This window comes from Lagopus muta, chromosome Z, assembly GCF_023343835.1.
Source record: "Lagopus muta isolate bLagMut1 chromosome Z, bLagMut1 primary, whole genome shotgun sequence".
In the NCBI taxonomy this organism is placed as follows: domain Eukaryota; kingdom Metazoa; phylum Chordata; class Aves; order Galliformes; family Phasianidae; genus Lagopus; species Lagopus muta.
In genome coordinates, this window is record NC_064472.1 from 60505332 (window position 1) to 60519763 (window position 14432).

Here is a 14432-nt window from a genome sequence, read left to right on the forward strand (position 1 = left end):
TGCTACTAACCTGCTGAAATACACAGAAACAAATCAACTACTGAAGATGCAGTTGTCTAGTTAATAGGAAGAGAAAAAAAATCTTGTGAACTCATGTAAGAAGTGGAAGAACATATGGATTCTTTCCTAAAGTGATACTGAGGTGATTTCAGGTTTAAGCCTAAAAGTCATGCCAGGAAAGAATGGAGATGATGCGAAACAAAGAAAATGGCAAATTTTCCAGAGACTCTCAGGATATTTTTGATTCATTTTTAAATGAAGTAACACATTTGCTCCCTTACCTTGTTCCCAGTAAATACAACAAAAATATTAATGAGGAACTGCATACATGCATACTTAAAACAGCTCAAATAAGTTAACTCAGTGACACAGTAAAACTGAGCAGACTATTACTGATAGATTCTCTTTTGATCTTCCCTTTCTGTAAGCACAGTCACTGCATCACATAATGATGATTCTAACGAACAGCTAGGAAAGCCAGGAGATACTTAGGACTGGATTACTGTGTATCTCAGTACTAAAAACCATGCAAGTTCTCACTGTAAAAACATGAATGCAAAACCATTAACAGACATCCAAAACATACAAATAGTAGAGTGGTAGGTATAAAAATACACTTAATTCTCTTGTGATAATGTTTCACAAGAGCCATGAAAACTGCACAAATAATCCATTGCTGCAATACATATGCAACTTTTACAGAAAAATACTTACATATATCTGGATCTTTACTTTTCTTTGTTTTGTTACTAAGACTTATCTCAAATCTATTAATATCAGATGAAAGATCACTAGGAGAAAAGACAGAAAGCCTCAATTAATACTTACAGTTGGCTGGCATTTAATTTTAAATAAACTCATTTCAAACCTGAACTCCATTTACAGACAAAGATACACATTAACAAAGATATTTAGCTGCCTACAGAAAATCTATTTACATTTATGGATAAAAAGCTGCTGGTCTTTAACCACACACACAGTACTTTTAAAAGCACATGCAAAACAGGAGACTGCTAATGATCTTAAATGCAAAGCATCTTAGCAGAACTTGAGAAGAGTAAGACTTACTCAAAAACAAATTCTTCTGACCACACAGGGTTCTGCCCTTCCCTGATATGTGTTTTTGCTACCTGAACACTGTTCAGGTAGATGTTACAATATGGATTAGTAAAATGCTTTACTGGGAGCGTATGAGCTTCTTCTACATGCAAAATAAGACTGCTGACCTGAAAAAAAAAAAAAAAAAAAAAAATTAAATTACTCCTTTTTTTCTGGAACAGAAACATTAAAAATATGAATTTTTTCTCCCTCTGTGTGGAGGCTTAATGTTAACTTATGAGTAGTGATCACAAACTATTACTTCCTAATAGAAAGGGCAAGGAACAGATGTAATGGATCAATATTTTAACAAGTACCAGTGACAAAATAAGAGCAGTATCAACTACTGAAAACAAATCTCTGGCACCATATTTTTAATGTAACCTATTTGTTTTTGTTAGTGGTGATGGTTTTTATTTAACTTATCTCTAACAAACATTAGGATTTGTAAATGCTAACTTTTCTACACATAGAAAATTCTACAGAAACCAAAACCTGGCATCTTGAGTAAAAATCACAGGTGATTCTAAGCAGAATGGCTTACCCTGTGCTGTTCCAACAGATCGCACAAAACTCTTGTTGTGCAACACATTATAACCAGTTTTCCCCCTAAACTGAAATCACTTGGTCCGTAATATGGGCTCTCAAGACTACAGCAATTGGTAACCCCACATTTCCAAAGAATGAGAAGTGAACTTTCTGAGATCTTACTCATATCAAGGAAGGTATTTTATCTACTTTTCTACAAAATTCCAAACAACGTGTAATTCACAGCTCAATCCAACAGGTACTGATACCAGCTGATACCAAATATATAAGAACACAAATTACTGCATTTAATTTGGTCAACATTTCATTCAAATTCAAATATTCAGCAATACAAGTTTTGAAGGACAGTTAAAAAAACTGTAAGAATTCACATTAGTGTTTGTATATTCCCTCAGAAGACTGACCATGCCATAAAAGTCACTAATAAACACCAGCAAGGCTTTACTTTCCATCACACTTCACAAGCGTGCAATACAAAGTAACTGATGAAGCACGTTTCTCAAACTCTGCTTCCTGATATAATTTCTGTAATTTTCCTCCAAATGGAAGTGTTTGTTTTTTTCCTGTCTTGATGATTCATACTTATATTTTTCCACTTTTCTTCTGTTCTTCACCTTTATGCAGAAAAACACTGTATTTTGAGGGACAGAATTAGTTTAAAATGCCACCCTTCTTGCTTAGCTTCTGCAGCTTGCAAGCCTCCAATTTCACCTACCAATTCACTTAACGTAGTTATTTTCTTCAGAAGCATTTAATCTTCTTTAATGCTAACTACAGAATAATTCCGTGTGTCCTGGAAAATGCATTTGTTTTTCCACAGTAATTACGTTCACTGTTCCCAACATTCAGAATTATCAGGGATTGTTGAAGTACATATGTAACTTTGCAATGATTACAGATTTGGTCATCACTGACCACCAGTCCTCCAACCTCTGTGACAATTCAGGCCAAAGCAGCACTTTCTAGAGGCCAAGAAATTTTAAGCCAAAAGCATGGCTCAGCACGCACCGGTCACTAAAAAATGAGTAACAGTATTTGAACAAGCATTCTGTTCACAGTATTTGAACGAACATTTTGTTTACATCACACAAAAGATGATTTGAAGTCCGTATGGTTTTTTCTGGTTTTTGTTTTTTGTTGTTTAGGTCTCTCACAATGTAAAATATTAAGTTAAACAGATAAAGAAAAGCTGACTTTATCCCAGTTATATGACATCAGAAATTAGTATCTAGCATAGTATCTACAGATTACATAAAAACACTGTTCTTTATGCATACAGGTAACAAAACTGAAATCATTCTGGTTCTGCATAACTCCAAAAAGGAAAGTAAGAATGTGCAGAACTTAACTAATACTGAAAGGAAGATTTATTTGTCAATATATCTGCACAACATAGAACTTTAACCCCAATAAAGCAAAACCCCTTAACATCTGTACAGCTTCACCTGGCGTAGACGTTTGTTTGATGTTCCTGGACTGGTTTTTCTTAAACTGCAAAACATCTGCAAAGCTTTCATCCAGTCCTAAAAGAGAAGGACGCAGAATAGCATAATAAGGCAAAGTCAGGTACAGCTTCTTGCAGGGGACTAGACATCTCAAAGGGTACATTAAATATCTTAATTATTCCTCAGCTTCAATTTTTATGCCACTCCAAATATCAAATTTGAATAATAAAGCAAAATTATCTTCAATAAGTAAATGAAAATTAAGGATTTGCAAATCAGAAGCAATGTCTTTTTTGGAAATATCAAACATTGTTAATTGGATATACACAGACAGTGCAACCTTTAACAAGTTTCCAGTCTAGTAACGTCACGTTAAACTGTAAATGGCATATAAAATGAAGCAAATCCTGCTTACTTCTGAAAAAATAAGTTAACAAGACAAACTATGCTGTTTTTTTCCTCTCAATTTTATCTGTATTCCTGTCATAATACTGCATATAATTCCAATGTAAACTAAACAACGTTAACAGAAAAACACAAAAGAAGGATATCCTACATCCTCCTTTTGTCTTCTCATAGCCTGATGTAGTAGAATGGATGGATGGAATCCACTTTAATACAGAAAATGAATAGGCCACCTAGGAGCAAACTGAAGAAAATTTGTGCTTATTTTTCCATTATTATACAAATGAGCTGCTAAGAGGCACCATCACCTCACCAGACCACCTCCGAAAAAGTTGAAGACACTTCCTAACATAAGAGTTTTGTATGGGAGTCTTAGCTTTAGAAGATAGGAGAAAAGGTACAGCTGCTTTCCCTTGTTTCTGTCCCACAGCCATCGTGTTCTCCATTGCTGTTGCAAAGCTCAAAACGTAGGTTCTGATCAGTTGCATTCTAAAGTCTATCTCAAAGATCTGCCGCCAATTATCCCCGAAGTATAATTTAACAGTGTCATGAAAAAAACCCACAATATTGTTTGAATCTTCTCCTTCACTGCACATTCCACATATTAAAAAACAATACAGGAGCATCATCTACCGCAGCCATTCTTAGCTAGACTACTTGAGTCAGGCTTCAACTTTCCAAGCCTTCCACAGAAGGAAAAGCTTCCAGGTGTGCAGCACAAAGTTTTAGTGGCTTGTTCCTTTATTCTAAAGTAGTAGCAATGAGAGCCAAAGCCTTCCTAAATACAGCGAACCAGTAAATGTTTTGTAGATGCACAGTGCATCCCTAAACCCAATCACTACAGGAAAACCTATCTTCTTAAATGCTAAAACTATCAGCAGTGAGAACAATGCACCAATAGCACCATTCTTCTAACAAAGAAACAAGGACAACATGTGACCCATTCCATAAGATGGCCGCTTTGATATCTATTTATACTAAAATAATCATTTTTTTTCCTTAATATGTAGAAAACTTAGTCCTCTATAAAATGTTTGAGTAAAAAAAATCGTGATCTTCTCAGAACAGATCTAAATGAGAGCTGATGCGCATGAACCAAAACCGTATCATTAACAGAACTGTACTTTGTAAAGAATACAGTGAACAGTGTGTTAGAGCGATCAGAATCAGAAGTAGATTAAATCAAACCACTTGGGGAATAAGGCACATGTTCTGCTTTCTACACATTCTTTTAATTTCTAGAACTCACAAGACACTGGACATGGCAAAAATGAACCTACATGTTCATGATTGTAGAAATTAATGGACATACTCTCAATGACCGCATGCTGCTTCTCAGAGATGATACTGACAGCTGTGTGATAAACATCAGTGCAATTTTCAGATGTTATCCCAGTGACTTTCATAAACTTTTGACAGTTCAACAAGAAAATGTGTTCTTTCCTGTGTTTACAGCTCTACAAAAATATTGAATGTATACGGCCTACTGTAAGAACTACTTTGAAAAGTTTTAATTCCACTCCAATTAAACCAAATGGAAAGCCTAACTTCTGATGCAACATGTACATTTCAAAATTGTAACCTTAATAAATAAGAGCATTGCCTCAACTTACACTCTCCTGCTGGTAAGAGGATTTTAGAGCACTAAGCTCTATACAATCACATCGCTTCTCATGCACAATCAGGGCCCAAAACTATGAAAAATTACTGATTCAGGAACAGGAAAACTGTGGCAGATAGCCATTCCTTCTAATTTGGTCCCAGCACACACAGATGTGCTATTGTTTTATTTCACATCAGGAAAATACTCTTGAAAGAAAAGTGTTGGAGAGCAAATGATTTTTCTGAACTGAACTATGCCAGAAGTTGTGTTCTGCAAAATGTACAAAAGAATATAACCTAAGTTCATTCCACAGAACCGGAACTTGTCCAAAGTAAAAATCCCCAAGTACAAGTAATATAGCTACTGGATTCCCAACAATAGTTTTTCCCTCCTAGACCTCCTACTCCTGTATCATAACACCTGTTAATATAAGCTCAACCACTATCTCATTTATGCTACCCTTGCTTCCTACTGAAGAATTGCTGAACACTGCAATGCCAACAAAAAATAATACATCACTTTAAAGATTATATTTACCAACAAAAGCTCTCACCTGTGCTTGTTCTGGAGTTTCGCCTGCAAAGTAAAAGATGTAATGCTCTTCACTAAAGTGCTGAACTACTATCTGAAAACAGTTTGGCCTTAAAGATAAACAGAACAACAAAAAAGTTTTATTAATCTTTGTAATATTTACAAACACCTTCACTTATTAATCTCAGAGTGGACATTAGGAATAGCTTCTTTACACCGTGAGAGTGGTCAGACACCCCCAGGCACAGGCTTCCTACAGAAGTGGTGGATGCCCCACGCCTGTCTGTTCAAGAAGCATTTGGACAATGCCCTCAGTAATGTGCTTTAACTTCTGGTTAGACCTGAGGTGGTCAGTCTCCAGGATCTCTGAAGGTCCCTTTCAGCTGAATGATTCTAATCCTTCTGTGCCAAAATTTACACTGAAATAACAGTTTTCTGCTCATTTTGTGAAAGGAACATTGAACACAAAATAGACATGAAAGACTATCAAAAAATATTCTCAGGTATTTCAAAATTGCATTTTTGCTTGAACATGTTACTTTTAAGAAAATTATAGCACAGCTATTTTGTTTATGAGCAGGAAGAGACTTGTTGAATGTTAGAATATATATATAAAAGAGCATACTGACTTACAGTCAAGACAATAAGTAATCACCTTGGAACATGAAAGTGTTGCCACTGAGATCTATTCCCGCAAGCTTCTAAAGACAAGCAAAGGTTCAGCCTTTGCTGCCAAGCAATTAAAGACACATTAAGGATTTGTTCTTTCAGGATTTCAGGAAATGCTATCATAAGAAATCCCCTACATGATCGTGCCCCACAGGTCTCATGACCAATAAAATGTTTATTGGGTCACACACCAATCATCTGATACATACCTCTAAATCTCTGCATGGAATTACAGTGTCTTGGCCATTTTGTATCACCATCCATTTGTCAAAAACACTACCAAGTGTTAAATTGCAAGCTATTTTAAATGACACTTCATTCACAACCTTCCAGTTTATGTTTAAGGAAACTTATCTGTCCCAATCACTACATTACACAGAATCTCATTTCCTTTTCAGCCTTCTGCTCTCCATCCATTTCACTGCCTGATGAACTGTGTGCATGTCACAGGATGGGGAAGAGCAGGAAGTAACCAGAGCTAGGGCTATTTACATCACTACCCTCAAAGAAACCAGCAGGTCTACGAGCTTCACTGAGCCTTCTGAGAAAAGGGTAAAAACAGAGTTTGGGATTGTTTTTCTTGTTTTATTTTTTTTCCTTCTTCAAGTAGCAGCTACTTAAAGTACAGGAGGAACTTTATACAGTTCCTCACTATCAGCTTCCTACAGTTGATGCAACCATGCATTTCTTTCTACCCACATTCAGAACCACTTACTGCCCAATTTTACAGCAGAGTACTTCTTAAGGGGTAATCATTAAACAAACTGTTCTTCTTTACACTGTACCAATGTACACTAAAGCTTCCTTCGTAACTGTTAACTTACACACAGAAAATTTCAATAGTGTTTATTAATTATGGTTAGTTCCATGGATTTTCAGAATTTTTGAGAAGAGTAAAAAAAATTATTGGAATAAGACAACAAAATATTTGTACTTTAAGAAACACCAGCAGTTTCAGACATCTAATATGACAGGTTTTTTTATTGTTGTTTTTTTAATAGTATTGTTAGCTACAAATCACTTGAATTAGATATGGGAATTTCTGTATATGTGTTTTTCTATCTGAAACTTCCAGTAGAAAGTATTCATACTGCTCTTCTATAGCATTAAGTACAATTTGGTGGAATTATGAACTATCAATAAGCAAAAACATAACCTCTTTCTTGCTAATAACAAGTAACATCAGAAAGAGTATTTGTTCTCAATTTCTTTGTTAGTAATCACTTGCCTTGCAATTAGCATAGTTTGATGAAAAATATTACAGTAAAATAAGACTTCATGCAAAAATGGTCTCTGAGTATAGCTCTAACAACAGCTTATCTTAAATAGAAAACTACTTTACAAACTCTGACTAACCAAGGTAGCTTTCAAATATCTATCAAAGGTACACAGATATTTCAGAATTGATAAAATCCTTAATCTTGTCAGTTCTTGGTTCTAACTGGTTAAAACCCTCAGCATTAGTTCATCATTTTGCATGTATCTATCACAAAACATGGAACAATTATTACGCTCAAATATTCAAAAACAATAATGCAAAAGTTTGAATAATTGCCACACCTTACTTCATAAAAAAAGCTTTAACTTAAAACACTAAAATCATTGATTATAATTTGTTTAGGAACAGTTACTACCAACTGAGTATGAATGAACAGTTGCAGTCAATACAAGCCAGCTCACTGGCAACAAATCTCACTTGCATTGTACATGTCTCAAACTAGCAGTCAAGTCTCCTGCTGCACATACAAGAATTATGAGCCAGCATCCTACCTGCCAAACAAGCTGTCATGTACTCCATAGACGGAACACACACTAAGGTCTATTAGTCCTTTGGGTTTTGTGGCTCGTTTTTCACTTTCAAAATAAATAAGCTGGGCATCATTTCCCTCTAATATAAAGTACAAGTTTTTCCATCTTTTTCCTTTACCTGTAGAAAAGTAAAGCCAGAAGTTATGATTGTTTTAAAGAAAATATCAGTTTTGTAAACTAAGATAAAGCAGAGCAGTTTGTTTTTGTCAAGTGTCAAATAGAAGGACATTTAGCTAACCACTATTACAATGACATGCTAATCACAGTGAAAGATCAACAAAAAACACTTTCTGACCTAGTGGGGTGTACTTGATTATGTTACAATGGCACCCAGTCAAAGACCGATGTCAGCAAGTATGATAGCCAGTCCTCTGGTGGGATAAATCCTTCTCTGACAAACTGGCCCTTCTTCCCACAGTAAATTTTATCTATAAACTTGTTTTTTACAGTTTTGTTTTGGCAAACTTTCTTGTTTACAATCTTGGGACAAAGCACCTGCAAACCTAGCAGGCATCAAAAGAGACCTGAGAGAGTCCCCAAAGGGTCATCACCTTCATATTGTTGGTGGTCATCATTACTGTTTCTGGTTCAAAACTACAATCTCTGGACAAGTGCACACACCCTCCCCCCATCCCTTCTCCAGCACTACAGGCTGACACCAGAACTCTTTGAAACAGACCTTTTAAGTAGTCTGGTGACCCATCTTTTTCCTGTTAATTTTTCCTGACTCTCATTCCTTCTCTCTTTTCCTCAGTTTTTTCTTTTCATCCTTTTTCTCTCATAAAATTATTAAGTAATCACTAGATCTATTTCAATTTCTCAACAGCTGCATCTCATACAGTTGTTAAGTCAAAGTTGTTAAGTTCCAGGATTATTTTGGTTCCTTAATGCCATACAGTTTAGAGTCCATCTTAAATTGTCCTGCTAAGTATTGGTTCACCAGTATTTTGGGGATAATTGTAGCATGTAGGTTATCATGAAAACTGATGATTGCATGCGGACCTCTATGCATCATTTTACCTTAATCTAACCAGGAGCATTTGCAAATTTGGTCATCAGTTCCCTCCCCTTACAGGCAGGACATGACAATCATGCAAGGCAGAATATCAGTATGCATACTCAATGTTATGCAACACAGACCTCAACCTACACCATCACCACAGATTTACATACAGTTGCAGTAAGTTCTTCAAACATCTTAATTTCAACAAGATAAAAGCAAGTGCATACGAGCTGCTGGGACACTGTGTTAATATGTCCATAAAGACTCCCTATCTGTATAGTTAACAGTTTATGTCCTGATTCTCTGATCCTACTTATTACAACCTTTAATTAGGAAATAGACTCTAGAAAGAGAGAGCTACTCCTGAACTCTGAACTTCTGGAACTAATTCATGTATAAGTCACAGTATGCTTTAGAAAAAAAATGCAGACTTATCTTTATAGTTTGAATATGATAAATCCACCACAGCAGCAGTATGCTTTGGAAAACATGACCGTACCATCCAGTTATCACACTGTCCGCTAGGTGGCGGAGAGATTATGTTACATTTGTTCCACACGTCTGTGGCCATCTCTCCACATCTACACAGAACTCCTGTTTGCATTTTCAAGTATTTCGTTTTCTTTCTCAGCTAAAAGGTTTTCACCTAATTCTCATCTGATTCTTCATTCCAGCACAGCCCTGTACATCTCTGAGAACTAGTTCTCTTAATAGAATAGTTTCCTTGTTCTGACCAAAAACTGTGGCTTTGTGGATTTTTTTTCCTCTTTTGTATTTGGCTGTATTTAAAATCATACCTTTCTTCTCTTTTTTTTTTTCTGCTTGCTATCTACATTACTATCTGAACTTACCCTTTTAGCTATGGACTCCCTCTCCTCTAAAAAACACACCATTAGTAGTTTTTCTCTTTTCATTACTGTTGATTTAAAAAAGGAAAATAGAATTGAAAAACTTTCTAAGGGATTAGTTGCCTCAGAACTTTAAAGACTTCCTCAGTGACTCTCCAGCCACACTGTCCCAAGCTTACGTGCTGTGTGGCATTGTTCTGATCAAAGTGCAATTCTTGTTGAATTCTTCAGGGATACAATAATGTGAGTCTCGCCATTAACTTCTAACGTACTCATTACATGTTGTTTGATGGTACCATGGTTATAACTCTAAAAAAGTCCCTATGTATCTTACAGGTACAATTTTATTTTTTTTTTTTAAATTTAAAATAGGCAATCTAGCCTGGAATAACAAAACAGTTCCCATCTTCAATGACCAGATTTACAGCCTTCTAGCTTCAATCTAATCTGTCTGCAAAAATATGAGCTTCAAATAAACTATAATTGTTTCCTCAAAATACACATCATTTAATGTGCTTGAAATCGATTCACGCAAACATTCCTAATAGATGTAAGGTACTCCATATTTTTCCTGAAAAACTGCTGATCACCTTCATGCTGCATGTAGTTTTGGTTACCGTGCTTTTCACACTCTGCTTAGGAAACAGACTTTTTCATACTCTGCACATTTTCTCCATCTTGTTCACTTCTATTATGCCCTCTCTAGTACCAGTTTTATATAATAAGTTACTAAACATGCATTCATGTTTGTTCCACAACAAAATCTTCAGTAAGACTCACTTTTTTTCAGAAGATAGCCTTTTTTGACAATATTTTTATAGAAAGCATCCTTAGTTTTGCGACGAATTGTATTGTAGATTTCTTTTCCATCTAGTGTATCATTGAACACTTGCTCTTGGTGCTAGAAAAGAAAGAAGAAAACATTTTAAGTTCAGTAATTGCTATAAAAAAAAAATCACATACTTTGAATGCTGCAACCAAAGTTATCTTACCAACAAACTCCTCAGTATTGTGTAATACACTGCTTTATTAAAATGCATGAAATTTTAGTACAATACCCTGGCTAGAAATGCATTAACTGTTTTCTATGGAACTATCAAAGAAGTCTCCAATACAGACCAACGTTTACAAAGTACCACCTGTGCCTTTTTAATATTAAATAGAAAGCAGCATCTCTCACAGCAACTTCTGTAAAACTTGTGAAAGTCCTGAAAATCACACCCATTCCTACCAAAGGTTTTCAGACAGAATAATAAGATAAATTTATTCTGAAGCTACAAGAATGGTGCAGATCACAGTTAAAATTGACATGCTCACTAAGTTGCATACTTCCTCTTTAACATCATTGAAATTCATACGTTCTAACTGGGTAGAACTGTAATAGAAGACAACAGAAGAAAGAAACATGAAACAGAAAAAGGATAAATCACACAAAGCTTTAAGATTTGTAAAGTCAAGTAGCAAATGGAAATGGACCAAAGACATTCTGTGCCCCTTCAGTTAGCCAAGCCAAATTTGACCTTTCCTAGTAATCTGATCAGTAAAAGGTCTTTAGCCGTAAGATAAATGAAAAACTGGACTGTCAAGTCCAGATGAAAAATTATATGAGCATTGGCAGGACAATAAGTATTTTACTTTACTCCTAGCTGTATAAAGAATTACAATTTTGAACAAAGCAATAAAGGCAAGGTGAAAAATACTTTCGTAGTATTAACAGGAATTGCAGGACCCACAATGGAAACAACATCAAGATGTTTATGACTTTAAGATTTCTGTAACTATGCAAGAACAGCAACCTTCCCATTGACACAGGAAGTCCATCACACCCACACTAACTGTAAGCATGACTTCTGAACTTTATTTTTTATAGAACATAGACTAATACATTAGAGGAAACAAAGGCCACACACAGCAAAACCTAAAATATCATCACTGGTCACTTTTTAAACAAAATTAAGTCACAAACATGAATAATTTAAAAGCATATAAAGTAGTCTCGTGGAAAATTATAATAAGAAAAATTAACAGAAAAAAAATATCAGTAAAGGAACTGTAAATGCATATGAAAACAAGCTAAGATTGTTCACAATTTATGCTACAGCCCAAAAGTTACAGTCCATGAAGAAAGTTACTAGCAAAGCTTTCAAAGATTAGTCTCCAGATACACATTTGCTGCTTATTCCAACCATGTTACTGAGCTTAAGTTAACAGCAGCAAACAAATGGGGAGCATCAGTGGCACGAGACTATCAACAACACAGGAAAGATTGGAATGATGCTGCATGGAAGCTGTATGTGTTGCTATTTATCACTAGAAAACAAAAGATTTTGCCAAAACAGTGTTGATAACACACCAGGGTTTTGTCTGCTGCTAAGCAGTGCTTGCACAGAACCAAGGGAGTCTCTGTCACTTACCTCACAGTGAGGAGCCTGGGAAAGGAAAAGAAGCTGGGCATGGACAGAGCTAAAACAGCAGGCCTGAACAAACTGAAGTGGAACTGAATGCCATCTAACATCTCAATGACATTAAAACAGGAGTTGTTGTTTGTGTTCTGGACCAAATGTTGCTCAGCTACCAGCTGGGCAACAGTCTGCTAGAAGGAAGTGGTGAGTGATTGCCTTTGCATCACAGGAACTGTGTATTTTTTTCTGTTCTTTGCTAAAAATTTGTCTCAACCCAGGAGTTGTTCTTTCTTAAGTTGTGCTCTCCCTAATCTCTCTCCCATTACATGGGATAAGGGAATAAACAAGCAGCTCTGCAGGCTCTTGGCTGTTCACTAGAGCCAGCCTACCACAAAAAATGACACAGATGTTATCACAGAATCAACATACAAGGGCTTACAGTAGAGGGGACCTTAAAACCCATCCAATTCCAACTCCCTGCCACGGATAGGGCTGCCCCCAGCAGATGGGCTGCCCAGGGCCCCATCCAACCTGATCTTGAATGCCTCCAGGGATGGGGCTCTCACAACTTCTTCAGGCAGCTGTACGAGGGCCTCACCACCCATTCACAGAATCATAGAATATAAAGAATTTTTGTTAATTATTTTATTTAAATATCTAAGTAAAAAAAAATATTTTATATGATATCATGATACCACTCATATTAATGATATGGCTGTTCTGGTCCATCATCACCATCATCACCAGGACAGATGAGCTTGTACTGGAATAAGTCACAATAGAGTAGCGATAAGAAGAAATGGTGTGAGGAGAAATAAATAGCTTCAACATGCTTAACTTAGTGAGCTGACTAAGGGAGAACTGCAGGACAGAATGACCTTCTGTGAAAGGGCAAGAGTACTCCTAAATAAGTCCTGCAACTGTAATATGTTTCCTCTGGGAGGAGAAGAACACCAGACACTATAGATTGGAGTGTATTATGGTTTTCCCCAGCACCAGATTAAATCACAGCATTGTTCAGCCATGGACCGAAGCAGGGGGCACAGATCAGAGGATGAACACTTCAGGGCACAAGCAGAACTTATCATATTTTCTGTTGACTACAAGAAAACTTTCGATAAGTGAATGCATGTAAAGATAAAACAAAAGAAACACACATTCTTATATTATAAATAGATTTGATGATGATCAGATCTTCAGCAAATGCTGAGAAATGAAATCTTACCTGCATTGGAACAGGATCTTTAAGGTAATATCCTTCAACAATTTGTTCTTTCCTATAGTGCTCAATGATGTCAGCAATACTGTTTCAATAAGAAAAATAGGATTTTAATATTAAACTTGTTAGCTTTTCCTATGAATTTGCTTTTCCATTCAAATCACAGAAAAATTCTTACAGTTTTTAAAATTGGTATTAAATATCAAAAATCTCATTTGTAGCAACAAGAATTTACTAATACAATATATCCCATTAATATGTTATGAACACCAATACTACACTGAACTCTGAAAAATATTTTGTTGCTTAACGTGCCAATGTTTTTTCCATATTCAAATAGTGCATGTGCATTACCAGCTCTCCAAACAGGCTGAAAATTGTTAGTTCATTAGCAAGAATTTTCAAAGTCTTCTACTAACTAGGGAAGGGGGATTGTAGATACTGCACTGATCAAAGTAATTTATTTCTAGGAGAGGAGGAGAAAATAAAGAAGGTTTTTTTTAGGAGATTATATTTAGAAATTGCACAGCTTTTATATTGAATGAAGTACATAATCAGTAGCACTCCTCAGAAGTCTGCATTGTAATTACCAGATTTAGACAAGTTGGAAGGCTTAGGAGAGAAACAATGACAAATACAAACTGAAAACCAAGGTAAGAGTGGCTCTAACTTATTTTTGCAGTTTGTGAAAATTACCACTGTATTCGTGTATCACACAAATACAAATATTAAACAGCAACCTGGAAAAAAACAAGAATTAAGTAAGCAGAAATAAGGGAAATATAAATAAGCAACATCATTATTAAACTTGTTTTGATATTCAATTGCAAAGATGGTTCTTAATACTGCTT

General features: G+C 35.7%; 1 protein-coding gene across 1 annotated transcript in view; it reads right to left on the bottom strand.

Moving 5' to 3' along the window:
- Window positions 1–14432, bottom strand: part of RASA1 (RAS p21 protein activator 1) — a 60623-nt gene that overhangs the window by 16689 nt on the left and 29502 nt on the right. The window contains exons 9-15 of the mRNA XM_048932029.1: window positions 13588–13666; window positions 10741–10861; window positions 8071–8227; window positions 5654–5741; window positions 3093–3170; window positions 1069–1226; window positions 715–791 (exon numbers count right to left, since the gene is read on the bottom strand). Coding sequence (XP_048787986.1) covers window positions 715–791; window positions 1069–1226; window positions 3093–3170; window positions 5654–5741; window positions 8071–8227; window positions 10741–10861; window positions 13588–13666 — 758 coding nt within the window. The remainder of the gene's footprint in view (window positions 1–714; window positions 792–1068; window positions 1227–3092; window positions 3171–5653; window positions 5742–8070; window positions 8228–10740; window positions 10862–13587; window positions 13667–14432) is intronic.